This window comes from Gobio gobio, assembly GCF_949357685.1.
Source record: "Gobio gobio genome assembly, chromosome: 18".
Lineage (NCBI taxonomy): Eukaryota > Metazoa > Chordata > Actinopteri > Cypriniformes > Gobionidae > Gobio > Gobio gobio.
Window position 1 is genome coordinate 22,266,019 of NC_137111.1, and position 26,185 is coordinate 22,292,203.

Genomic DNA, 26,185 nt, shown 5'->3' on the forward strand with positions numbered 1-26,185 from the left:
GGCAGGGAGGATGAAGAATCATTTTCACACATGAATTGGCACCTCTGAGTCCAGACCTTAAATTCATTGGATGTGCTGGAGTAGACTTTACAGATGGCTCGACTCTTGCATAGTCAAGACCTCTTGATGGAAATAGCATCACAACATTTATCCCAAACAGCACATCCCAAAGAATTTAAGGTCTGGACTCAGAGGTGCCAATTCATGTGTGAAAATGATTATTCACGCTCCCTCCCAACCATTATCACAATTTGAGCTTGATGAATCCTGACATTTTTGGCTGGGCAGTGTACCTTTTATTCAAAAACAAAATGATTTCCCTAACTCAATATAACACTGGTAAGCATCAGGCTCTTTCTATTTGCATTGGTGTGTTTGATGATTATGTCTACGCTTGTCTTGCAAGTGCAGCTTGTGCTTGTTAGCAGCATTGCATGCTGCTAGTTCAATGAAAGCTTATTTTTGGTGGCTCCCCTATTGATGGACTCCTTCCTGCCTTTCTCTTTTATGGTAGCCCCAGGGAACGACGACACAGTCACATTTCGCAGAGAGCGTAGTACGTTTCGCCGGCAAGCGGTACGTAGACGGCACAACGCAGGAAGTAACTCCACACCCCCTGCCTCTCTCATCGGATCCCCGCTCAGGTACGACTAACCCGGGACTGAGCGACCAGTTGCAGAACAACAGCTTTGACTCACCTCTTCTGATGTCCACGTCATTATTCTCCTTCCTCGTTTACTTACACAACTTTAACTGTCATTTCCATACTTCTCTGGAGCACTGCATGAAATTTAATTGCTACCTTGCTACCCTCTTCTTACTATTTTACAGACTTTTAACTAGGCTTGCTGCGATTAATCTGTGTCACGATGTTACATGGTGTTCAGCCACACACCGATCAAATTGTCCACTGCGGCACCACCCCCCCACCATCGTTTTGATTTTTTTATAGTAATACAAATCTGCTCAATTCAGCGAGAGCTGAACAGGAGTGGAAAATATCCACACATCACATCCCTACTTTTAACCCATCCTCAGAGTACCAATGTGCTGGTACCTGAAGCAAATGTTCATGTTGCCTTTTCCATACAATTCATGTCTTAATTTTTTATCTTGCATGAGTTCCGTTAATTTTTCTTCTTTTCCTAGTGTCTATTTTTTTGGGTCTTTTTGTTCTGATAAACCACGTTACACAGTGTCCAACTTCACCCCCACTGTCACACACATACACATGGAGTCTCTACTACTGTATCCTGGAGAGTTACGGTCACTGTGTCATTCTCTCACATGCTAAATCTGTCCATAACCCCCAGACACAGCCATCCTTGCCATCATAGATGGCTTCAGAGTGTTTGAGTGCCTTGTCTCATCGTCAGGCCTGGGGCACGTCTGTCTCTCTTAAAGGATCGTGATGCTTTCAGTTAACTTTCAGTTACTCCAGTCAAGTTCTCTGAAACCACTCACAGTCTTTGTAATTTGTTTGGCATAACTGACTTAAATTTGTTCAGTTGTTTTTAGGCCAAAGAGCAAAAACAATATGTGGTTTTAATTTTACAAACTTAATCCAAAGCACATCCATACACAATCATTCAAAAGTTTAGGGTCAGTAAGATTTTAAAGAAATACATACTTTTATTCAGCACAGATGCATTAGAGGGATAGTTCATAAAAAATGGAAATTCTGTAATTTACTCACCCTCAAGTTATTCCAAACCTGTATGAATTTATTTCTTCTGCTGAACACAAGAGAAGATATTTTGAAGAATCTCTGTAATCAAACAGTTGATGGGCCCCATTGACGTCTATATTATTTTTTACCTATATTCTTCAAAATATCTTCTTTTTTGTTCAGCAGAAGAAAGAAATTCATTCAGGTGTTGGAACGACTTGAGTAAATGGTGAACTATCATTTTAAATTGATAAAAAATTGACAATATATTTCAAATGCAGTTATTTTTTAACTTTCTATTCATCAAAGAATCCTGTAAAATTGTATCACGGGTTCTGCAAAAATATGAAGCAGCACAACTGCTTTCAGATATAATGTTTTTTGAGCATCAAATCAGCATATTAGAATGATCATGTGACACGGAAGACTGGAGTAACGGCATATGGATGAAAGACAACAACTCCCAGAATGCATTTGCTTTGCTGCCCTACGAGGCCACTCCCACCCATTACATCACTTGCCCATTGCGGCACCACCCCCACCATCGTTTAGATTTTTATAGTAATAAAATCATTTAGTTCAGTTAGAGAACAGACACTGCAATTAAAAACTGAAGGTGCAGCGTGAGGCGAACGAGAGTCGCAGCACAGACCAGCAGCAGAAGTCAGATTCCATTCATCAGAGAGTGATGAGCTGACAGACAAGATGATCGCGGAAGATTTGGTTTCAAAGCAAAATGTACAAGCGCTTATTTAAATGAGTTTGCCATTTTACTGTTTTGTTGTTGTGACTTTTATTGTGAATAATAGGGTAATGAACCCACAATTCAAGCAACCCGCCCCGAATTGGCGCTAATTCAAAACCGAACCTAAAATGAGCACGGCCGCCCGGCATTCATTCACGGCCGAATTGTCGTTCATTCATTCACGGTGCGTGTCCAGTCTGGCGCGTTTTCAGTTCATGCCTATGGAAGCTTAACTTTCATAGGAATTCATTGAAAATACTTGCGTTGCTCCGTTATCAATGCCCGAGCGGCCGTGAAAACATGCGGAACTAGCTCCTACTACTGGCTGTAATCTTTAGCCTACAGAGTACCAATGTGCTGGTACCTGAAGCAAATGTTCATGTTGCCTTTTCCATACAATTCATGTAGTAGCTCCTACTACTGGCTGTAGTCTTTAGCCTCTGGCCAAAAAAAGCCTCCGATGACGCAAAATGACGAGGCTTTTTTCCAGACATAAAATACATAAATCTCTCGTCTCAGGGGGATATGGGGGGATGGGGGGGGTCGTATCTCTCACGATCATTCGAATATACTACCGGGTTTCTACTGATCCAAAGCTTAATGCTAATCGCTGAAGTAAAACTTTAAGAATATCTTACTGATCCCAAACTTTTGAATGGTGGTGTATGTGATTTTTGAATTCTGAATTTGAATTCTGGTTGAAACCAGAATGAAACCTGAATGGTCAATTCAGAATGTTTGTTTGAAAAGTGTTATATATGGTCAGATCTGATTTAAAATATATAACCTATATTTTTCAGGATGTTTGACTGTAGAGTCATACACAATGCATAGGAGATGGTGTCTGAAATTTCTGGCATTTCCTATGTATTGCTTGAATGATCAAGCAAGTGTACGTTACAGACACATCATCCACATGAATGTGTATTAAACACAGTGATGCCTCGAATGCTTGTGATGCACTGATGAGTTCATCAGTTTTCCAATTTTCCGTCATCTCTTTCCAAAATAACAGTCAGCAACTCTCTTATGCCGCTTGTTTTGCTAATGCTTTTGTCAATTACTATGGCAACCAATGTAGATATTAGGAATGTGCAAAACAACATTTTTAAAAACGACTAATCTGTTGGTTGTAACCTTGAACGGTCAAAAACAAATAAGTGTATATGATTTTGTCACTTGCAAAATATAAACATCTCTAAAGTCATCTCTAAATATTAGATTTAAAAAAAAAGAATAGTTTTTTGTGCAATGTGAACAAAGGAATCTATTTCCCCTCTCTCTCTCTGTTTTTACCTAGTACACACACACACACACACACACACACACACACACACACACACACACATATAAACCTCAAAATCTCTCTTGCTTTTTCTGGTGGTGAAATCGGAATACTCATCCTCTTCTCTTCCCGTTCAGCACTCCTCTCATTTTACACTTCCTGTCAGCTCCCATAACACCTCCAGAACCCTCATTCTACTGTCTCTCACTACCATCTGTCTGTTTTTCTCTATAAATGTGACCTTGCACTTCCTTCCAGCATCTTGTTCTGTTTTTGTCTACCTCATCTTTATAAGCACAAACACACACACACACACACACACACACTTACTCTCACTCTAGGGATGGCCGCAAGTATTAGAATATTTAAATGACTGACACTTTTATCACCTTCCAAAACATTTCACTTAACATAATCAGTGACTAATTTTGGGTTTCATTTTAGGAAGTTTTTTTTATTTATTTAATATTTACATTTTGATTTATTTCAGCTTTTTCAATCACCAAAAAACAACAGTTTTAGCTGTGGTTAACAATAACTGGACACAATGCACTGAAAGAACAGCGGTGTGCAACATCGTTAACAGCAATGAACTCGTTTGACTTTTTTGTTCGAGTACACAAAGTGACCAAAATGCCCATCCCTGTGTCACACATGCGCAGTTTCTTACTCAATCCGAATCATGCATATTTCTACTCCTCCAGTCTGCAGGAGGCTCTGAGTCAGGTATCTCAAGCTTCAGGGTCACAGGTCAGAGGTCAGCCATCCCGCACGCCGTCTCAGGTGACGGTATTGAGCACTAGCGCCTCCCTGCTGGTCAGGAATGGAAGTGCGCAGTTGGAGGGCTGTCCGGATAAGGCGTCCACTGTGGGCGTGACCAGCCTGCAGGATGACTTTGGTATGCACCGTAAAATTGCCTGCTGTCTGTAACATCATCTTGTCATCCGTCACACCTGCCTGTTAAATTTGCATCCCGTGTGTCTCTCACTCGCATGCTGTCTGTCACACCAAGTACTATTTGTCACACCTGCATGCTGTTTGTTCATGTCTGTTAATTCCATTTGCCTGTCATTTTCTGGAATCAATATTCAGTCAATGTGCATCTGTAGCAGGTTTTCGTCGGATTGACCGGTTGTATTGGATATGGGAGTTAATATTTATATATCTCTATCAGTTTACAGATGTTTCTGCATGTGTATGTCTGATTTTTATTTTTGTAAACATTAGGATGTTTGTGATCACACTGATTATACGGCTAACATGACTTTACTTCACATTTTGTATGCATGTTTTTGTGGCATGGTCTTTCTTTGGTCAGTCAAACTCTTCCCTGGGGGTCTAGAGGTATTGATGCAGCGCTCTCACGGCTGTGGTTAAGGGTTGCTTCTGGTCAGGGAACATGCTGGCTTATTTCCCTCTTGGGATCAATAGTGTATCTATATATCTATAAATATCTCTTGTTTTGAATTGGGCATGTCCAGTATAGACAGCTTTCCTGATTATAATGGAAGTGATTTAATTTTGTTGACGTCGATCTAGCCAGATTGAAGTGTTATTGTTCTGAAAACGCAGTACAGACCAGCAGGAATTAGGGGGGCAGTGTCCTATCTGTGGTAAAAGGCACCACGCTCATGTAACTCTGCGTGATGTCTGTTACGTGACTTCTAACCTCCTGTGTGTTTGTGTGAATCAGGGAAGCTGACCCCGCCTCTCTATGAGGTCGGAGGATGTGACATGTCCCTGGTGAACTTTGAACCTGCAACCAGACGAGCCTCCAACAACCTCTGGTGAGTTAAGGCACATGTACAACCAGAACCCATAATCCCTTGTTGAATATCCAAGAAAAAAAAATGTTTTTCTCTCTCTGCAGGGAAACAGACTCTCACCTCTCCAGTTCTACCTCAGTTCGTTTTTACCCTCACGACCTGGTGAGTGCTATCAAACACACACAAACACAGACACTGAATATAAAGACTGTGAGAAAATATAGTGACATACAGTATGAGATTATGCATTGTGCACAATAGTGAGATACAGCACAGTTGAAACTAGGGCTGGGCAATACGACAATATACATCATGGCAGCTATATAAAGTGTCTTTAGTTAGAAGGTGCGCTACATTGCACAGTGCTACTTTAAGTTATTGACACTTAAGTGTGATTAAAGAATAATGCAGTTTAAAAAGTGTTAAGTGCAGTACGCTGTAAAAAAACAATAATAAAACTCAATGCGGTACTCAATGAGGTAGCCTCCTGCATTGATCGACTTACGCCCGAAGCACAATTGTCCATTGTATGGAGTATTCACGTAAACACAGCTGGTTATGTCTTAAGTCAGGAGTGTCCAAAGTCCGGCCCGGGGATGAATTTCAAACGGCCCGCTGCGTGTCTGTTAAAATATATTATATGTGGCCCGTCACGGATAATTTACAAATCGTGCAGTTTCATGATGTCAACGCAAGGTGGCAGTACTAGATTTTAGGCCAGGGAAACAGCGCCCAAAGCGGAACGAAACAGCGCTACTTGTGCTCTGCGCAACTGGCAAGCTCTGACTCTGAACAAATGTGTTTACCTGCTGAGTGTCTCGATCACGCGCCCACTAAACAGCCCCTGAGAAGTGTTCGAGTTTGGCGCAGAGGTCTCCTGTACGGGCTGCGAATCTCTCTGTGATTTTAATTTAATTTAAATCCAGTTAAACAGCACTGACTTAATCAACAACACTAACGTGCAAATCAGCTAAGCCGATTCAGTTAAAATACTTTTCAAACAACAATTCACCAACATTTATCATGGATTTACTGTGGTAACACTACATGTAACCGTGGTAATTTGTCAGAAATCTAGGTTAATATCTCATTTTATTTAATTTGTAATGTAGACATGTATTAAATGAGTAAAATTGCAGACTATTTTTGTCATAAACTTGCAGTTTTGTGCATTTGTATTTTTGTTTATAGACTAAATAACTTAAAGCCATTCTAGATATAGAAATATAAATGTATTTATTTTTTACTTTTTGCCTTGTGTGCACTGCAAAAATTCTGTCATTTAGTATTTTTGTCTTGTTTCTGGTATACATATATCTAAAAATTCTTAAATCAAGATGCATGTACAAGATAAGTTAAATGACATTAGATATCTTTTCTTGTTTTCTGGAAAATTAAATTAAATTGAAGTGAGTTTCTGTCCCAAACAGAAACAAGATTATTGTTCTAATCCAATGACAAATAATTTAGTTTGTTTCAAGCAAAAACTCAATTCATTTTGATCCCCCCCCCCCCCCCCCCCCCAGAAATCAAGAAAAAAATATGTAATTTTCCTTAGTAAAAGCATCTTGATTTAAGAATTTTTAGATATTTGGACTGGAAAAAAGACTGAAATACCAAGTAAGAAAAGTATTTTTTGTAGTGTGGTTTTACCTGTGTGGTGATCTAAATAGAGCACTTATTACATTTAAATAAAAATAGAGTTCTAACTCAGTAATAATATTTAAATTTCACCCATTAACTTTTTGGTTGATGAAAGTTTATATAAAGTATATATATATATATATATATATAATATATTAGCGCTGTCATGATATCAGATTTTTCACACCATGGTTATTGTGGCCCAAAAAAATCACGATATCGATATATCGCAATATCTATGGAAATCTTGGGGGCGAAAGTTATCAAATTAATTGGTCACACTTTACAATAAGGTTGTATTAGTTAACATTAGTTAATGCATTAGTTAATGAACTAACCATGAACAACAGCTGTTCAGCATTAGTTAATCTTCTTTGTTAATGTTAGTTAATATAGAGCTGTTCATGGTTTGTTCATGTTAGTTCACAGTGCATTTTAGCAAGATTTTAATAATGCATTAGTAAATGTTGAAATTAACATTAAAAAAGATTAATAAGTGCAGTTCATTGTTAACTAATGTAACTAATGTTAACTAATGTAACTAATGTTAATTAAGGACCTTATTGTAAAGTGTTACCAATACATTTTTACATTTTTACTTTGTTTATTTAGTTTTATTTTTTTACTCAACAAACATAATTGGATAATGATAAACACAGGGTAATACTCTGTTACTGATAAATTGTCTTTGAAGCTCCCTATGAAATAACAAGAGAGAAAATACTGTCAAGTTCAACAGTATGATGATGAATAAATATTAACATAAATGTTATTGGCCATGACTAGATTGCAAATACAAATACAAGAATAGACATTATTAATTAATTAAAAGAAACTGAGACCGCGACCGTCGACTGGCTCTGACTGGTGACTCTGACCGCCGCGTTCCTTCAGCGCAGCTGCAAGAGTTATGGCCTTTTTACACCTGCTCACTTCATTCGTTTTCTCTGATCATATATCTATCATATTGTGAAGAGATCAGGAGTAAATGTCTTCCGAAATTCTTTCGAGGTGGATTTAAATCCGATCACTCAGATGATCCACCGCTCCCACCACGCGCACTACAAGAAGATGCAAGAAAAGACGCAAACGGCCGCCAGTGAAACTGAAAGTAGACCAAGGTTCAGAATCAGATGCTCAAAAACACAATCATCTTCATTAAAGGGTTAGTTCACCCAAAAATGAAAATTATGTCTTTAATTACTCACCCTCATGTCGTTCGACACCCGTAAGACCCGTCATATTCGGAACACAAATGAAGATATTTTTGTTGAAAGCTGATGGCTGAGAAAGGCTTCAGATAGGCCTCCATTGGCATTCAGTACATTTATACTCCCATAAAAGGCACTTAAAACGTCGTTACAAAGTCCATCTCACCACAGTGGCTCTACAATAATTTTACGATGCGACGACAATAGTTTTTTGTGCGCAAAAAAAAATCAAAATAACACCTTTATCCAACTTGTTATTGTCTTCCGTGTGTGCCTCCACGACGCATGCGCGAGAATATGACGTAGCGCCAGCGTTCGGGAATCCATGAAATGCACACTTTAGCCCCATTTTGAGCACTACGCCGAGACCTAAAGCAAGATCAATGTAGAATCCAACAGCTTAGACACGCGCATCTTCCTCTGCTTGTAAACAAATCGCTTCTGGGTCATGTGTCCGAACGCCGGATCTTCGTCATATTCTCGCGCATGCGTCGTGGAGGCATACACGGAAGACAAGAACAAGTTGGATAAAGGTGTTATTTTGATTTTTTTTTTTTCGCACATAAACTATTGTCGTCGCATCGTAAAATTATTGTAGAGCCACTGTGGTGAGATGGACTTTGTAACGACGGTTTAAGTGCCTTTTATGCGTCTTGGGAGTGTAAATGTACTGAATGCCATTGGAGGCCTATCTGAAGCCTTTCTTAGCCATCAGCTTTCAACAAAAATATCTTCATTTGTGTTCCGAATATGAACGGAGGTCTTACGGGTGTCGAACGACATGAGGGTGAGTAATTAATGACAGAATTTTCATTTTTGGGTGAACTAACCCTTTAAAACGAATGAGACTAAATGCTCTTACCAGTGCGTAGGTCGCTTGTTCTCCTTTTACGGCCTTTGATCTTGAAATGAGCCAATAAATAAAATAGCCTATAACTCATATCGGTTGCTTTCGTTGTCGTGAACTGAATTTGCATAGCCTATAGAGTGGAAATTGAAGATTGGATTTATATTCATTTTGCGGAGAGGTATAAGGTAAGACAATGCATGTTTTTATTTTCATAGTTTAGATTGTGTTTCGTTTCGTTTGCAGGAGCCGTTGCGTGCGAGCCTGCCTCAGCTTGTCAAAAATGCTTTTTTACAATTGTGGTGATAGTAAACATATAAACTTACATTGTGATATGCTAAGTGTTTTATACATACTGATTTTATTATAGGCAAGACAAGGCAAGTGTTGATTTGAGAGGATAAATTGATCAAACATGCGGTTAACTCACTGTCGGCGGCTGGCCGCTTGGTCATTAGGAAAAAAAACTAAACTTTTATTTAACAAGCAAAAATTGCCCCAAACTTTTTTTCGAAATTAACTTAATAAAGAAACGAAACGAAATATAACAAATTTGACATTACAAACAAAGCTGAACTATTTTTATGGCTGCAACAGTGTGTAATAGAGAGGGAGGAAAAAACACGGCTCCAGTCGGACTCGGGACACTGGAGTATTTACGTGTCATGTTATCATACCAGTCCTGATCATTTTAAATATTGAGGTTATCGCCAATACCAGTATATTGCCACACCCTAAATTTTGTGCTTTGAATATCACGGTTATCGTCAATACCGGTATATTGCGACACCCCTAATATATATATATATATATATATATATATATATATATATATATATATATATATATATATATATATATATATATATATATATATATATAATAGAAAAAGGACCGGCCCCCGGGTATGTCCTCAACATCGAATCTGGCCCCCTTTAAAAAAAGTTTGGACACCCCTGTCTTAAGTGAATGTAAACAGAATGCGTGTCAGTATATTAGATCTGTGCAATAGATATGTTAGCCTATTTCCACCACAGAATAAAATAATGCAAAAATATATTTTTATCTCACTTTTTTTTCCTCACAATTCCGAGTTTCTGCAATAAGAATTGTCTGATTGTCAGAATTTACGGGATTACTCCACACAGTGGACAATTGTGCTTCGGGAGACGGACGTAAGTCAATCAATGCAGGAGGCTACAGCATTGAGTACAGCAAAGTACCACATTTAGTTTTATTTCATTTTTTTACAGCGTACTGCACATAACTCTTTTTAAACTCATGCACATCCTCTTTATTTTCTAATTCATGCATTATTCTTTAACACACCTAAGTGTCAATAACTTAAAGTAGTACTGTGCAATGCAGAGCAACTTCTAACTAAAGAAACTTTATATTGTTGTAATTGCGAGTTATAAAGTGCAATTGTGAGAAAAAAAAGTCAGCTCGCAATTGCAACTATCACAATTGCAAGTTCATATTGTGAAATAACATTTTGGTCACATCACCCACCCCTAGTTGAGACGAAGAGCTCAGTCTGTGTGTATGTGTGTAAACTCACCCTGGATTAGTTCTCATTTCCTCAGATGCGTCTAAATCGGTTGCTGTCCATGGACCCAGAGCTGTTGGAACAGCACGATGTGGACGGCAGTCCTGACCTGCAGGAGGTGCCGCACTCCACACAGGGCTCCACACATAATCACACACACTCGCACACGCACGCGCTCAAAACCAAGCAGTACTACCGCTTCTGGCTGCTGCCATACCTGTGGGTCGGGCTGCACTTTGACAGACTCACACTACTGGCCCTCTTTGACAGGTACACACACACACACACACACACACACACATATTATTGTGTATTACTAATTGTGATTACTCAACTAATATCCTGATGTTGCTGCATGTGTGTGTGTTTATCAGGAACCGGGAGGTTCTGGAGAACATGCTCTCAGTGGCTTTGGCAGTTCTCGTGGCCTTCCTGGGTTCTGTGCTGCTAGTTCATGGGTTCTTCACTGACATATGGGTTTTTCAGTTCTGCCTCGTTATCGCCAGTTGCCAGTACTCATTGCTGAAGGTGAGAAGCTCACATTTCTCAAATACGCACTGATCTAATGAATAATTTTTAATGAAAATGTGTCTTTTGATCCCTTAATCAGAGTGTGCAACCCGACTCTTCATCACCCAGACATGTGAGTAACACACACACACACACACACACACACACACACACACACACACACACACACACACACACACACACACTCTAATACAGTAACACACTCTATTACTGTGAGCCAAAAGCATATAAATGAGAAATTAGTGCAGGGAAAATGAATGCGTTAATTTCTGTGATTAATTGAACTTGTGCATTTATAAGAATAATCTGTACATCTCAAGATAATGTTTAGAAAGATGACATTAAACAAATAGTATTAAAAAATACTAGATTGTACATTAATTTTAGGAATTGTTCAAAAGTTTGGTGTCCGTAAAGAAATTAATACTTTTATTCTGCAATGACTAATGAAATTGATCAAAGCTGACAGTAAAGACATTTATAATGTTACAAAAGAATTGTATTTTAAATAAATGCTGTTCTATTCATCAAAGAATCCTGAATAAAACATCATTGTTTTCACAAAAGCAAAAAGTAGCAACTTTTTTCAACATTGATGATAATAAAATGTTTTCTCATGCACCAAATCTTAAAAAGGTTAGATTATATTATTCATTAATAAATATATATATATATATATATATATATATATATATATATATATATATATATATATATATATATATATATATATATATATATATATATATATATATATATATATATATATATATATATATATATATATATATATATATATATATATTTATATTTCATCTAACCTTTTAAACATTTGCAAACAGAAAAATGCAAATTACAAATTTGGGGGCCTAAATACAGAGATGCAATGATTTTCTTTCCCTTCTGTGTGTGTTTAGGGTCATAATCGTATCATCGCCTACAGCAGGCCTGTTTATTTCTGTCTGTGCTGTGGGCTGATCTGGCTGTTGCACTATGGGAGTGTAAACAGCAGCCACAGTGCAGTGTCTCTGTATGGAGTCGCTCTCACCAGCTCCATCCTGTTGTCTCAAGCGCGGGATCTCCTCATCGGTGAGCACTGATACACAGAGCGTAAATTCCCAGAAGATGAATATGTAGTGGTTTTTGTATTGCTCTTTTATTGAAATCTGCAAGCCGTAAGCTTTTTCCTCAGCATTCCTGTGAAAGTAGAAAAATATTCTTGAGCTGAGTACGGAGAAAATCCTGCTGATGTGATGGGACTCAAGTAGTCTGGCTTTACATTATCTCTCTCTTTCTTCTCTCTCACTCCAGTTTTTACCCTCTGCTTTCCCATCATCTTCTTCATTGGGCTGCTTCCTCAGATTAACACTTTTGTCATGTACCTGCTCGAGCAACTTGACATTCACGCCTTCGGAGGAAATGGTAAACGATGTGCTCAATGGTTTATTTACAAAAACGTTCAGTCCATAAACTACAAAACTGTTGTGTTTGTGATGAGATTGGCGGTTTAGAGACTCATTGTAATGTCTGTCTTCACTCCCAGCATGCACCAGTCTGCTCTCAGCTCTCTATAGTGTTCTGCGCAGCGTCATCACCATAGCGATGCTCTATGGGTTCTGCTATGGCGCCCTAAAGGTGATGAATCACTTGTTTTGAATTCTTTCTGGATTTCAGTTGTATTTGAACAGATGTTGGATTGTTCTGTGTTACGCATTGAATATTCTTCTGTATATTATGTTTGTTTTCAGGACTCCTGGGATCCTCAGCACATTCCTGTGCTTTTTTCAGTGTTTTGTGGGTTGTTGGTTGCTGTTTCATATCATCTCAGCCGCCAAAGCAGTGACCCCTCAGTTTTCATGTAAGTCTTTCTGTGAGTGTGTGGGTTTGTGCTTTTGATAAATAATTCTTCCATTTTTCCTGCTTTAACTACTTAAACTCACAGCGGAACCGGGCCAATAGCGGCTTGCACCAGAGTCAAACAAAAAAGTGGTCGTCCTGTAACTTCACAACCACTTGCTTGATCAACGAAAAATATTTTTAAATTTTAGAAGCTTGGCTTTACACTGAATATAATGAATATGACTAACTCTTAAAAAGTGCTTTTAAATTTGCTATATTATTAGAGGAGCACCATTTTTATAGCGTGAAAAATGACTGTTTATTTGAAATGTGGTCTGTAAAAGCATCATAAATAACTGATGTCTTTTGTTATATATCGTTGAAAAGTTCTCAACTAGGAGAGCACGCTGAAAAATCATCACTCATTGACCAGGATCTTATTACTTGTTACTTATTCTATGTAATTATAAATATTTTATATGTTTTATTGTGGCGTTTACACGTGCAAGTAGTTTTTATGTTCAGTAAAGCCCTCAGATATCTTGTTTGGAGAGTTTTTTTTGGAGTTTTGATAAATAGGCTACCTTGATTCCAAATACTATAACTTTTGATTGCTTTGAGATATCAACCCAAAATTTGGCTCAGTTGTAGTAGACATGATTGTCCAAAGTCCAAACTTGATTTTATGAGCTTCCATATATACTTTCTAATAGTCATCATGACATCAATAATAACAAAATGCATCAATAAATTGCATCACTTTTTCCTTGGTTTTCTCAGCAGTGATGTAACATAAGAACTTCAAAACATGATCAAATAATAATAATTCTAAATTTGAAAGGTTGTCTATCAAATGAGACCACGCACTTGTATATATCTTGTGTTTTTGTAGAGTTATAAGTTATTACTTTTAAGTATGCTTTTTAAGTACTCTTCACTTGTTTATTGTTTGAGACTTTGAATGATTTGGTGTTTGAGGACCTTTTATTGTTTGCCTGCACAATGGTTATTTTGTGGATTTTTTTCTTCTGTATGTGTAGTTCATTAGTGCAGTCAAAGGTCTTCCCTAACGTCAAAGAAAAAAATCCAGAGGATCCCCTTTCTGAAGTGCAGGATCCGTTACCAGAGAAACTCCGCAGCTCTGTGGTGAGCAATACATTTATAAATCTCACAAACATAGAAACAAACAGAATTGGACTCTTCTGTCTTGAATGATGCATCTGTGTGTCTCTCTCTCTTTCTCACTGGCTACAGAACGAGAGACTACAGTCAGATGTGATTGTGTGTGTCGTCATTGCTGTCCTGTATTTCGCCATTCATGTCAGCACCGTTTTCATCGCCTTACAGGTAAAACACTATGAATATAGTTACAGTAATGATAAAATACTGGTCGATACTGATATGGGACATATTAAAAAATATTTTACATTTATTTTGGCTAAATTAATTAAAAAAAAAAAAATTAATTATAATATAAATTTTGAGCTAAATATTACATTTAACAGTGTTATTAAACAATTAATGTTTTAAAAAATGAACTTTAATATTAAATGACAGCAAAGGCAAAATTTAAGGGGAGAGTGCACAATAAAATACCCAAAATTGTCTGATACACTAGTTTGGGGTCAAAGAAATCAATACTTTTATTCAGCAAGGATGCATTAAACTAATCAAAACTGACAGTAAAGAAATGTATAATGTTACAAAAGATTTCTGTTTCAAAACCATTTTACGGTTTTAGTTTTTTCTTTTATTCAAAAATCTTGAAATAAAGGTATCATTGTTTCCACAAAAATATTAAGCAGCAACTGCTTAATCAACATTTATAATTATACTAAATGTTTCTTGAGCACAAAATCAGAATATTAGAATGATCTATGAAGGGTCATGTGACATCGAAGACTGGAGTAATGATGCTGAAAATTCAGCTTTGACATCACAGAAATAAATTACATTTTATGATATTCAAATAGAAAAAAAGAGTTCTTTTAAATTGTAATAATATTTCACCATATTTCTGTTTTTACTGTATTTTTGATTAAATAAATGCATCCTTGGTGAACACAAGAGACTTCTTTCAAAAGCATTAAAAACGAACCCCAAACTGTTGAACGTTAATGTATATCCAATATCTACCAATACATTTTTAAAAAACTAATATCGGCCAGTAAACATAAGTAGTACATAAGTAAGTAGCTGCAGAGTTCATATTGTATCATAATCAAACTACAGATATATACTTGTCCCTCTGTCTTCTCTTCTAGCCATTTTTGAGCTATGTTCTGTACGGTCTGGTCGGGGCAGTCGGGCTGTTAACTCACTACCTGTTGCCCCAGATGAGGAAGCAGTTACCCTGGTACTGCTTCTCGCACCCGCTGCTCAAAACCAGGGAGTACTATCAGTTTGAAATAAGGGGTGAGTCACACTACAGATGTTGAAAATTATGTATTCTGCTATTTAAAGGCATAACTCTCATTATACTGGGACTCCATTAGCATTAACTGTACTGTTCTGTGTGCAGGTGCCGCCCATGTCATGTGGTTTGAGCGTGCCCATGTGTGGCTGCTGTTTGTGGAGAAAAACATCCTCTATCCACTCATTGTGCTTAATGAGCTGAGTGGCAGCGCACAGGAGCTCGCCAGCCCTAAGAAACTCAACACGGAGTCAGTATTACCTCTTCTATCAGACCTCCTGTCTTGTGTCCTTTTTATTCAGTGTTGCGGTTGTTTTTTTATTGACTATCTGATTGACTGTCTGCATCTGATCGTCACGTGTTAGCTAAACATCGCTTTGCACTATCATTTACAAGCAATCAATTAATTATCTCTCTCTCTCTCTCTCTCTCTCTCTCTCTCTCTCTCTCTCAGGGTCGGAGCTCTAGTGATAACTATCGCTGGGCTGAAGCTGCTGCGTTCTTCCTTCAGTAGTCCAACATATCAGTATGTCACTGTCCTCTTCACGGTCCTGTTCTTCACATTTGATTACCAGCAGTTCTCCGAGACATTGCTGCTGGACCTTTTCATTATGTCCATCATTTTCAGCAAGGTCAGTCCTTGTTTCTATTTTTCCCCCCTATTATTTTATTTCATTTTATTTATTTTAAAAAGCCATATTAAGCAGCATAACGTGAAGTTCTCTTAATTCACTATAACTCAAATCATATTAATATAAAAAAGCTGTATTAAGTAGCATAATGTACATAAAGTCAGTCAATACCACAAAATAAACCCCTTCAGATGATACAACACCCTCTGCTTCTCTTCAGGTATTGCAAGTTTGTTAAGTCTGTATTGTAAAATTGTGTGATTTGTTTTGTTTTTAGTTATGGGAGCTCTTTTATAAGTTGAAGTTTGTTTATACCTACATTGCGCCGTGGCAGATTACCTGGGGCTCTGCCTTCCATGCCTTCGCCCAGCCGTTTGCAGTGCCACGTATCCTTATCACACATTGTGTTTCAGATTTAACATATTTTACAGGCTTTGTCAAATGCAGGTGTCTTTTTGATTCTTGCTGTTCCTCCTTGACTCTGCCCCCCTCCAGACTCTGCCATGTTGTTTGTGCAGGCCATTGTGTCTGCTGTGTTCTCCACTCCATTAAACCCTTTTCTTGGCAGTGCCATTTTCATCAGCTCCTACGTGCGACCTGTGCGCTTCTGGGAGAGAGAATACAAGTAAGACACTCAGTGTATATCATTGTGTTTTTTGGGTTTTCTTTTGCCTTTTTAGCCCAGCTCAAAAAAACTTATAAGATTGTTAATTTAATTTCTGTGTTTCAGTACTAAGCGAGTCGATCACTCCAACACTAGACTTGCCTCGCAGCTTGACAGAAACCCAGGTACTGGTTTACATACAGTATCTGTTATAAATGTAAAATCATTCTTAATTTAGTTTCTTGCCTTTGAAGGTCTAGATTTGTGTGGCATCTCTAATCCTGTGTCGTCTCATCCAATCTCTCATGTTGTCAGGTTCAGATGATAATAACCTGAACTCCATCTTCTATGAGCATTTGACGCGTTCCCTGCAGCATTCTCTGTGTGGAGATCTGCAGCTGGGCCGCTGGGGAAACTACAGCACAGGAGACTGCTTCATCCTGGCATCTGATTACCTCAATGCTCTTGTTCACCTTGTCGAGATCGGCAACGGCCTCATCACCTTCCAGCTCAGAGGACTTGAGTTCAGGGGTGAGGAGAGAAAAAGACAAAAAGAGAGAGATTATGAGATTATAAGAAATGTTTCCATATTAGAATATGACAACAAGACTGGATTAATGATGCTGAAAAACATTACATTTTAAAATATGTTAAAATAGAAAACACATTGTAAATTGTACTGACATTTCACAATATTACAGTTTTTTCTGCATTTTTTGTTCAAGTAAATCAGCTTGGTGGTGAACATACGAGACGTAAAATCTTACAGAACCCAAACCTTTGAATGAAAGAGTACATTTAAAAAGTTATACTTCTTGAAAATGTAATATATTATGTAAAAACAGGATTTTGCTTGCTCTATTTAAACGAAATGGCTCAATGTACTCTAAATTTAGAAATTAAAGCTCTCTCCCCAAATCTACCCTGACTAGTTGTAGAAATTAAGCCGCAAAAACAGGTCATTCAGAAATCATTACATTAGTAATGTCACAACCATGAGCACATTAACATAACTGACCACATTTACAACACCTGTCCTGTATTCATTGACTTGGTGGGGGTGTGGTTACTGATATTGGAAGAGGTAACCAATCATAACAGAGGTCGTTTACATATAGAAGTCTTCACTGCAGAGTAGCTGAAACAGACAGAATGAGTGCCAACATGGTTATTTAAAACTGTTTCGAATGGCTTTGGTGCATGGTTCGAATGGATTTTAATGATTTAAAAATGGTTATATGATTCTAGTTAAAATATTCTGTCACTTTTCTTTTCCTATTCCTATCTCAGGGACGTATTGCCAGCAGAGGGAGGTGGAGGCGATAACAGAGGGAGTTGAAGAAGATGAAAGCTGTTGTTGCTGTGAGCCTGGTCATCTCCCCCATCTGCTGTCCTTTAATGCTGCGTTTGGACAGCGCTGGTTGGCCTGGGAGGTTCTGGTCACTAAATACGCCCTGGAGGGCTACAGCATCACCGATAACAGTGCCGCGTCTATGCTGCAGGTGTTTGATCTGCGGCGAATCCTCACCACCTACTACGTTAAGGTCAGCAGACAAATCTTGCTATACTGTACCTAACAGCTTTGTTGAAAACTAGCTAGGTGAGGTTTAACAAAATAATGTTCTGAAATGGTGTTTAAAACCATTTATTCATAATTGATGTGTTTGTATGTGTGTAGGGCATCATTTACTATGTCATCGCATCTCCTAAACTGGAGGAGTGGCTGGCGAACGAAGCCTTATTGGAGGGATTGAAGAGCTGCGGAGAGAGAAACTATGTTGACCTGGATCCAACCTTTAACCCCAATATTGATGAAGATTATGATCACAGACTGGCTGGAATCTCCAGAGACAGTTTCTGCTCTGTCTACCTCAGCTGGATCCAGTACTGTAACTCACGGAGAGAGAAGGTAAACAAATGCTCACCTGCACAAAATAGCCGATGAATAAGGCTGATAAGTGACAAGTAATATACAGTACCATTAAGAAAAATTATGTTTTAAAAAGGGCTGTCAAATGATTAATTGCAATTAATCGCATCCAAAATAAAAGTTTGTGCTTAAATAATATATGTGTGTGTGCTGTGTATATTTATTATGTATATATAAATACACACACATTCTTTTTTTATATTTATATATAAAAATACTTATATATAATATACATGATATTAATATACATACAGTATATGCATATTTCACTTTTGCATGAAAGTGTTTGTAAACAAACTCTCTCTCACTCACTTTCTTTCAGCCTCTGGACAGTGAGAAAGACTCTACATTGGTTTTGTTGTGTTATGGTCTGTGTGTTTTGGGAAGGAGAGCTCTGGGAACTGCATCTCACCATATGTCCAGGTGAGGGAGCAAATATCCTTTACTGTGCTGGAGATTTTCCAAAAAGCATATGAAAACACTGCGATTTTTTGCGGGCACGTTTATTCTGATAATAAATGTGTTTGTGTTCTTACAGTAATCTGGAGTCGTTCCTGTACGGGCTGCATTCCTTGTTTAAGGGAGATTTCCGGATCTCCTCTGTGAGAGATGAATGGATATTTACTGACATGGAACTGCTGAGGAAAGTGGTTGTGCCTGGAATTCGCATGTCACTCAAACTGCACCAGGTGAGATGTGTCTGAGACGAATTTCTATGTCATCTGTTTTCTGTCATATCAAATGTGACTTATGTGACTTGTGTATTATTTTATGCGTATGGTATAAATTTTAACCAGATTTAATCTCTCTCTGCAGGATCATTTCACCTCCCCTGATGAGTATGAGGAATCATCTGTGTTGTTTGAGGCGATTTCTTCACACGAGCAGACGCTGGTGATCGCTCATGAGGGTGACCCGGCCTGGCGCAGTGCCGTCCTGTCCAACTCTCCTTCTCTGCTCGCCCTCAGACACGTGTTGGACGAAGGGACCAACGAATACAAGATCATCATGCTTAACAGACGCTACCTCAGCTTCAGGGTCATAAAGGTGAGGGCAAAAAGACAGGATAAAATTGAGGAAAGTAGACAACTTTATTGGGACAAAAGTGATGTTCTGTTTTTGCATGTTCATTCTTAGGTGAATAAGGAGTGTGTGCGTGGCCTGTGGGCGGGACAGCAGCAGGAATTGGTGTTTTTGCGGAACCGAAACCCGGAGCGCGGAAGCATCCAGAACGCTAAGCAAGCACTACGCAACATGATCAACTCTTCATGTGACCAGCCAATCGGATACCCAATATATGTCTCGCCCCTGACAACATCTTACTGTAATACACACCCCCAGCTGGGACACATACTGGGAGGACCAATCAGCATCGCCAACATACGAAACTTTATCGTCAACACGTGGCACAGGTGTGTGTGTGTGTGGCTGAATGAGAGAGAATGGACGTGTTTTGATTGATGTCATAACAAAGGCGTCTTTATTAAATCTCTCTCACTGCAGACTGCGTAAGGGTTGCGGTGCTGGCTGTAACAGTGGTGGGAATGTTGAAGATTGTGATGCAGGTGGCTTGTCGTGTGGCAGTGGGAATTCTGGGAATTCTGGGACAGGAGCGAGTGATTCCCAGCACAGCTCAGGGCCTACAGCACTGCACGCTTACACACCTCATTCTCTGGGTAAACACACAGTCAATGCTTATACATCATTTACTGGTTGAACACATATAATTATGATGTGTTTTATATTCTAGTGAGGCCTCACCTGGTTAATATTTGCAAATCCTCTGTCTGAGTTTTTAGATTTAGCGTGATGTGTCTGTGGGTGCGTCTCAGTCAGTTCCCTAGCTCCCGAGCTCAAGAATCCGTATATCGTGTACATGAATTCGGGCACTGGTAAGGACAGTAAAGGACGCTGGCTCACTACACAATGTCCTCATTGTACAACATCACTGCTGGTGTTTTTGAACAACAGCAGAGCTTATATCTTTCTGTCATTTACCTGTAATGTTATTTAATGTAAATTATGACGAATACTTTGCTTGTTACATATATGTGCATTTCAGCCGTAAATAAATTATAAAAGTTAGCTAATTTACCTGTCTAACGATGTATGTTTATGCTGACATACAATTAAATAATGGGTTGTATTTTATAAAACATCTTTTGCGTGTCGTTATGTGTAGTGAGCTCACGTGATTTAAGTTTCACGCTTCAGAACTTCCGTTAAGGAAACATAGTGAGTATCGATGCTCCCTGGTTTTCCCCAGGAAGGATTCTGATTGAGACAGCCCTTAAAATGGCAGACTCTCTGATCAGTGCCCTGACTAATGAATTAGGGAGCTACCCTGAGACGCACCCTGATACTTTATAGGTATAATATACACTCACTGGCCACTTTATTAGGTAGACCTGTTCAACTGCACATTAACGCAAATCAAATTTCAGCAACTCATCAGATCTTGCGTGGTTTGTCACTTTCTCTCCAAGTAACACGTAAACATGTCAGACGTTGTTATAGGAAAGTTGCTGAAAGTCACTGCAGAAACAAGGTTGTGTTGTTGCAAAGTGTCAGTCGAGCAGACAATATAATGGAGACAATACAGGATAAAGATTGAATTTGAAGACTGGCGGAGAAGACAAAAAAGCGCCACGGGACACACAAATCAGATCCGAACAGTTGCGATACACAGTGTGGACAGTCAATAACTGAAATCAGATCCCCATCAGATACACACACAAAAATATCGGTGTGAATGTAGCCTAAGTGACTTTGAACGTGGATGTTGGTGCCAGACAGGCTGGTCTGAGTATTTCAGAAACGGCTGATCCACTGGGATTTTCTCCCACAGCCATCTCTAGGGTTTACCGAGAATGGTCCAAAAAAAGAGAAAATATCCAGTGAGAGGTAGTTCTGTGGACAAAATAGAATGTCCAGAGACTGGTTCAAACTGTTAGAAAGGCAACAGTCACTCAAATAACCACTCGTTACAACCAAAGTATGCAGAAGAGCATCTCTGAACGCACAACACTTTACCAAAAACTGGACTATAGAAGATTGGAAACGTTGCCTGGTCTAATGAGTCTCGATTTCTACTTTGACATTCAGAGATGGTAGGATCAGAATTTGGCATAAGCAACTTGTTCAGGCTGGTGGTGGTGGTGTAATGGTGCGGGGGATGTTTTCTTGGCACACTTTTGGCCCCTTAACACCAATTGAGCATTGTTAAACGCCACAGCCTACCTGAGTATTGTTGCTGACCATGTCCATCCCTTTATGACCACAGTGTACTCATCTTTTGATGGATACTTCCAGTAGGATAATGCCATGTCACAAAGCTCAAATTATCTGAAACTGGTTTCTTGAACATGACAGTGAGTTCACTATACTCAAATGGCCTCCAGTCACCAGATCTCAATCCAATAGAGCACCGGGATGTGGTGGAACAGGAGATTCGCATCATGGATGTGCAGCCGTTAAATCTGCAGCAACTGTGTGATGCTAATCATGTAAATATGGACCAAAATCTATGAGGAATGTTTCCAGCACCTTGTTGAATCAATGCCATTAAGAATTAAGGCAGTTCTGAAGGCAAAAGGGTGTCCAACCCAATGCTAGCAAGGTGTACCTAATAAAGTGAGTGTATGTTTATAGTCGAAACATTTGCAGCAGTCGGAATAGAACTAGAAAAGGAAAGGTCATCAAAACAAATGCATGCTGTTGTGACAAAACCTTTTGTGAAAGTTGAAAGATTGGGAAAGTTATTTATGCCTTGTATAATTTCAATCTTGTTGATTAGACAGACAGATAAATATTGTCAAATAATAAAGTAACTAACTTACAGTCTCTCTCTTGTCAGGTACAAGTCAGAGTTCTCAGTCTGTTCAGTCTGGTTTGGTGCGTCAGTCTCCTGCTCGTGCATCTGTTGTGAGTCAGTCGTCCTCATATCGCCACAGCAGCAGCCGCCAGTCTTCGCTCCGCACGTCTGTCACGGGTCTGGAGCCCTGCAGACGTTCCTCCAGCAGCCAGCTCTCTCTCCGTACGCTGCCCACCTCCCTGCAACTCCGTCTGGGCACCAATGCTTCAGCTGCCAACCCCGACCCACCCGGCCCATCCAGCTCTCTCTCCGCCCACTCCATCCCGCCCTGCAAACGACACGCCCACACGCTCGCAGGCCTGCTGGGAAACGAAGCCTTAGGGCTGGGGATGGACAACCATCCTCACCCCCATCATCATCTTCACTACATTCACCATCAATATCACAATCCCTCTCTGTCCTGTCTGAGGAGGGACGACATCTCCTACAGGGTGCAGGTGAGCGTCTGGCTTTCTTGTATTGGTCCCTTTATTAGTGTGAAATTTGCTGTTATGATGAAGTGTATGCATTTTTGTGTGTAGATTGTGGATGTGAGTCAGGTGTTGGACGTGATGAATCATCCCAAGAGGAAGGAGCTGATGTGGCCAGATGAGAGCATGAGACTGAGATCTGGACGTAACTTCTGGAGAGAGTGGAGTCCCCTAGAAGGCATGGAGGGTCATGTGCGTACATCACATGTATTTATTCTGAAATAAAACCATTCAAATAGTTTTCTGTATTTGAAATAAATAAGAAATAATGAAATATGAAAAAGATATATACATATTAGAAGAAAAACTTAAATGACTAGAAATGTTTTTATTAGAAATTAGAAATGTTAAAGCTGCAGTCCGTAACTTTTTGCGCTAATAAACAGAACTGCATGCATCTTGCGGAAGAACATTGCAGCCGGAGCTACTTCTCTCTGTTTACGTCTATGGCGAGTCACGCAGGGACTGTGCACCTCCGCAGCGGTTCCTACCAGACTGGTCTGAAATAGTCCCAATATAAACACTTATTATACGTGTACCATAATGATTCAGACAAAAACACGGTTTGGAAAATGGATTCATCTTGCACATTCTCATTATATAATTTTTGTAAATCTTGAACACAAAAAAAGTTAAGAACAGCAGCTTTAAATAATATAAATATATATATATATATTAGTGGTGGGCATAGATACATTTTTTTTTAAATGGCTCATTTGAATTCTGCCGAAGGCATTCAGAATATGTGTGCTCGTAAGTGATTGTTTGTCTTTTTGTAGTTTGAATAATAAATAATTTCTGTCCCTTTAAGAACTGACGCACACATGGATCCCACTGTTCCTAAGAGCTGGTTACGACTGTGTTTACATTAAAACTCACCAAGATGGGCAGTGAGACATTTTTGAGTGTATTTGACCATTAATAAGCTGGAAAAAGGAGCTCATTTTTGCACTTGTATGTCAGAGACGGCTTACGGTATGTGTGTGTGCGCACAGAATTAGTAGAATTAACGTAATGTGCAACCCCGCGCGAAATTCAGACCAGTCACACCAATACTAACAAAAGTCCAGCAGAAAACCTGTTCGCAATGTTCAAAGGATTAAACGGACTGAATGAGAGGAGGCGGGGGTGCGTGTCAACTCGCTGTCGGTCGGAGATGAGAGGAGAGCGCCCCTGATATTGATGCTGTAGAAAATGAGTATTGTATCGTTTCAGATATTTCAGTATCAATACATAGCGAAATATGAATATTTTTGACAACACTAGTAGGCATACACACAGGTTCGAAGACTCGTTATCTCGCCCCCTACAGTGAAATTTGGCTAGGTATACATCCGCGCTAAAATATCAAGGTGAAAGTCATCATAGCTTGCGTAGTATAGACCCAGCTCCCAACCCAACTTTGAGAATAGATTAACGGCGATATTTTTTTTATCGCCCGATAGGAGTCTCACGTTAACGCAGCACGTTAACGCCGATAACGGCCCACCACTAATAAGGTGTATAACGGTATATGTATTCGTATCATATATAAATTATATTATTTTGATGACATTATGCACACTTTCCCCTGAATTCTTAGTTACCTAGTTCAAAATAAAAGAAATTTACAATTTAGTCATTTTTGAGGGGAAAAAAGGTTACTACTATTCTAATTTCCCACCACTCTCTCTCTCTCTCTCTCTCTCTCTCTCCATAGGTGGTTCATCGTTGGGTGCCTTGCAGTCGTGATCCGGTTAGTCGGTCTCACATTGATAAGACCATCCTGCTGGTCCAGGTGGATGATAAACTGGTTCCCATTGTAGAGACGGGAGTGATTGAACTGGGGGCAGAGGTGTGAGGACACACTCCTCTAATGTCAGGCCAGAGGAAGAATGAGGCCACACTCACTTCCAGCTGCTGATTGGGCGCAGGAATCCAGGGAATCGTGCAAATGGAGAACATACACACTCACACGCTGTAAGAAGCACACTTGCTCGAATCTGGACAGAAAGCTGCCTTGCTTTGTGTTCCTCGGATATGCTGCATGAGAGATCAGCTCCTGTAAACTCTTCTCTCTCTTTCTCTCTCCTTTATGAGCAGCTGCGGTCTCATTCTGTTTTTTTTTTTTTGGTTCTATGCATCTCATTGGCTGTCTGTAAACACATGCAAACTGACAGGGAACACTAAAGCCAAGCTTGATGTACACGCAGAGAAAGCAGTTTTTTTTACAACTATAATCAAGTTTTATTTTGTATTTTCTGCCAAAATAAGTCCGGTGCACGGCGCTGCCCTGGACATGCAGTGTATCATGTGACAGACTGTGTTTTACTAGCTGCCAAGAAAGACAGAAGATTGCGGTGAGGATGATGATGATGTTAAAACGGAAGCAGGTGCTTCCAATACAGAGCTCTCTTATGTCATCCTTATTTTTGTATCCTCGTTTATTTTATTGAGGATCCATCTGAAATCAAAGAGACAGGTGTTATGAGAAACTTAAACTTGCACTATGATTTGTTTTATTTTTGTTTTTGATTTGCAGCTGTGCACTACTTTCTAAGATCACACATTATTTATTCCTCCACGGTTTGAATCGCCATGGTTACCGTTGCCTTTGGAATGCAAAATGCGAAATCGACACATTCTTTTCTGCCATTTTGATTTTTTTCTTTAGCTTGAGGACAGAAGTGGTTTTTTAACCACATGTAGTTATGTATGAATATATAAATGTGTCTGTATAAAAAATTGGCTTTGAATATTTATTATTGTATTTACATTTTGTTATATTGTTTTTCATTTACGGGACAAATAAAGACAATGCATAAATATTTAGTCCTGTACCCGAGTGACTGATGACATTCTTTAATGAGAAGGATGAAATGAAGTGCATGGTGTATCTGGGGCATGAACTCGTATTCCTGTGATCTGGGGACGAAAGTTCCGGACCCTTTAAAATAGCCATCATGAGACGATACAAACCAGTGACTGATTCACAGGGAATGGCTCCGTTTGCTAATCAGTAATGATTTTTTTTATATGAATTAAGTGCAGTTATTTATTGCTTTGTCTATGATCACTGGCATAATCTGTATATTGGTACAATGTCTTTAGGTTAAAGAAAAGCAGTAAATAAATCAAAACGATATCTTATAATTGAAAAAAATTAAAGAGCTTTCAGGAAAGTCTTAGTTACAGTG

At 39.0% G+C, this 26,185-nt stretch overlaps 1 protein-coding gene across 1 annotated transcript in view; it reads left to right on the top strand.

Annotated features, from left to right (window-relative positions):
* Nucleotides 1-26,185, top strand: part of pcnx1 (pecanex 1) — a 41,939-nt gene extending 15,754 nt beyond the window's left edge. Inside the window, exons 6-35 of the mRNA XM_079842961.1 lie at nucleotides 515-644; nucleotides 4,404-4,597; nucleotides 5,393-5,486; nucleotides 5,570-5,627; nucleotides 10,754-10,986; nucleotides 11,091-11,244; nucleotides 11,327-11,359; nucleotides 12,165-12,336; nucleotides 12,559-12,669; nucleotides 12,791-12,882; nucleotides 12,996-13,105; nucleotides 14,127-14,232; nucleotides 14,341-14,433; nucleotides 15,351-15,501; nucleotides 15,608-15,749; nucleotides 15,954-16,131; nucleotides 16,409-16,517; nucleotides 16,627-16,756; nucleotides 16,862-16,920; nucleotides 17,051-17,266; nucleotides 18,026-18,279; nucleotides 18,414-18,644; nucleotides 18,988-19,088; nucleotides 19,204-19,354; nucleotides 19,482-19,712; nucleotides 19,803-20,077; nucleotides 20,169-20,341; nucleotides 22,522-22,976; nucleotides 23,061-23,201; nucleotides 24,709-26,185. Of these exons, the coding sequence (XP_079699087.1) occupies nucleotides 515-644; nucleotides 4,404-4,597; nucleotides 5,393-5,486; nucleotides 5,570-5,627; nucleotides 10,754-10,986; nucleotides 11,091-11,244; nucleotides 11,327-11,359; nucleotides 12,165-12,336; nucleotides 12,559-12,669; nucleotides 12,791-12,882; nucleotides 12,996-13,105; nucleotides 14,127-14,232; nucleotides 14,341-14,433; nucleotides 15,351-15,501; nucleotides 15,608-15,749; nucleotides 15,954-16,131; nucleotides 16,409-16,517; nucleotides 16,627-16,756; nucleotides 16,862-16,920; nucleotides 17,051-17,266; nucleotides 18,026-18,279; nucleotides 18,414-18,644; nucleotides 18,988-19,088; nucleotides 19,204-19,354; nucleotides 19,482-19,712; nucleotides 19,803-20,077; nucleotides 20,169-20,341; nucleotides 22,522-22,976; nucleotides 23,061-23,201; nucleotides 24,709-24,849 (4,718 nt within the window). The 3' untranslated portion in view covers nucleotides 24,850-26,185. The remainder of the gene's footprint in view (nucleotides 1-514; nucleotides 645-4,403; nucleotides 4,598-5,392; nucleotides 5,487-5,569; nucleotides 5,628-10,753; nucleotides 10,987-11,090; nucleotides 11,245-11,326; nucleotides 11,360-12,164; nucleotides 12,337-12,558; nucleotides 12,670-12,790; nucleotides 12,883-12,995; nucleotides 13,106-14,126; nucleotides 14,233-14,340; nucleotides 14,434-15,350; nucleotides 15,502-15,607; nucleotides 15,750-15,953; nucleotides 16,132-16,408; nucleotides 16,518-16,626; nucleotides 16,757-16,861; nucleotides 16,921-17,050; nucleotides 17,267-18,025; nucleotides 18,280-18,413; nucleotides 18,645-18,987; nucleotides 19,089-19,203; nucleotides 19,355-19,481; nucleotides 19,713-19,802; nucleotides 20,078-20,168; nucleotides 20,342-22,521; nucleotides 22,977-23,060; nucleotides 23,202-24,708) is intronic.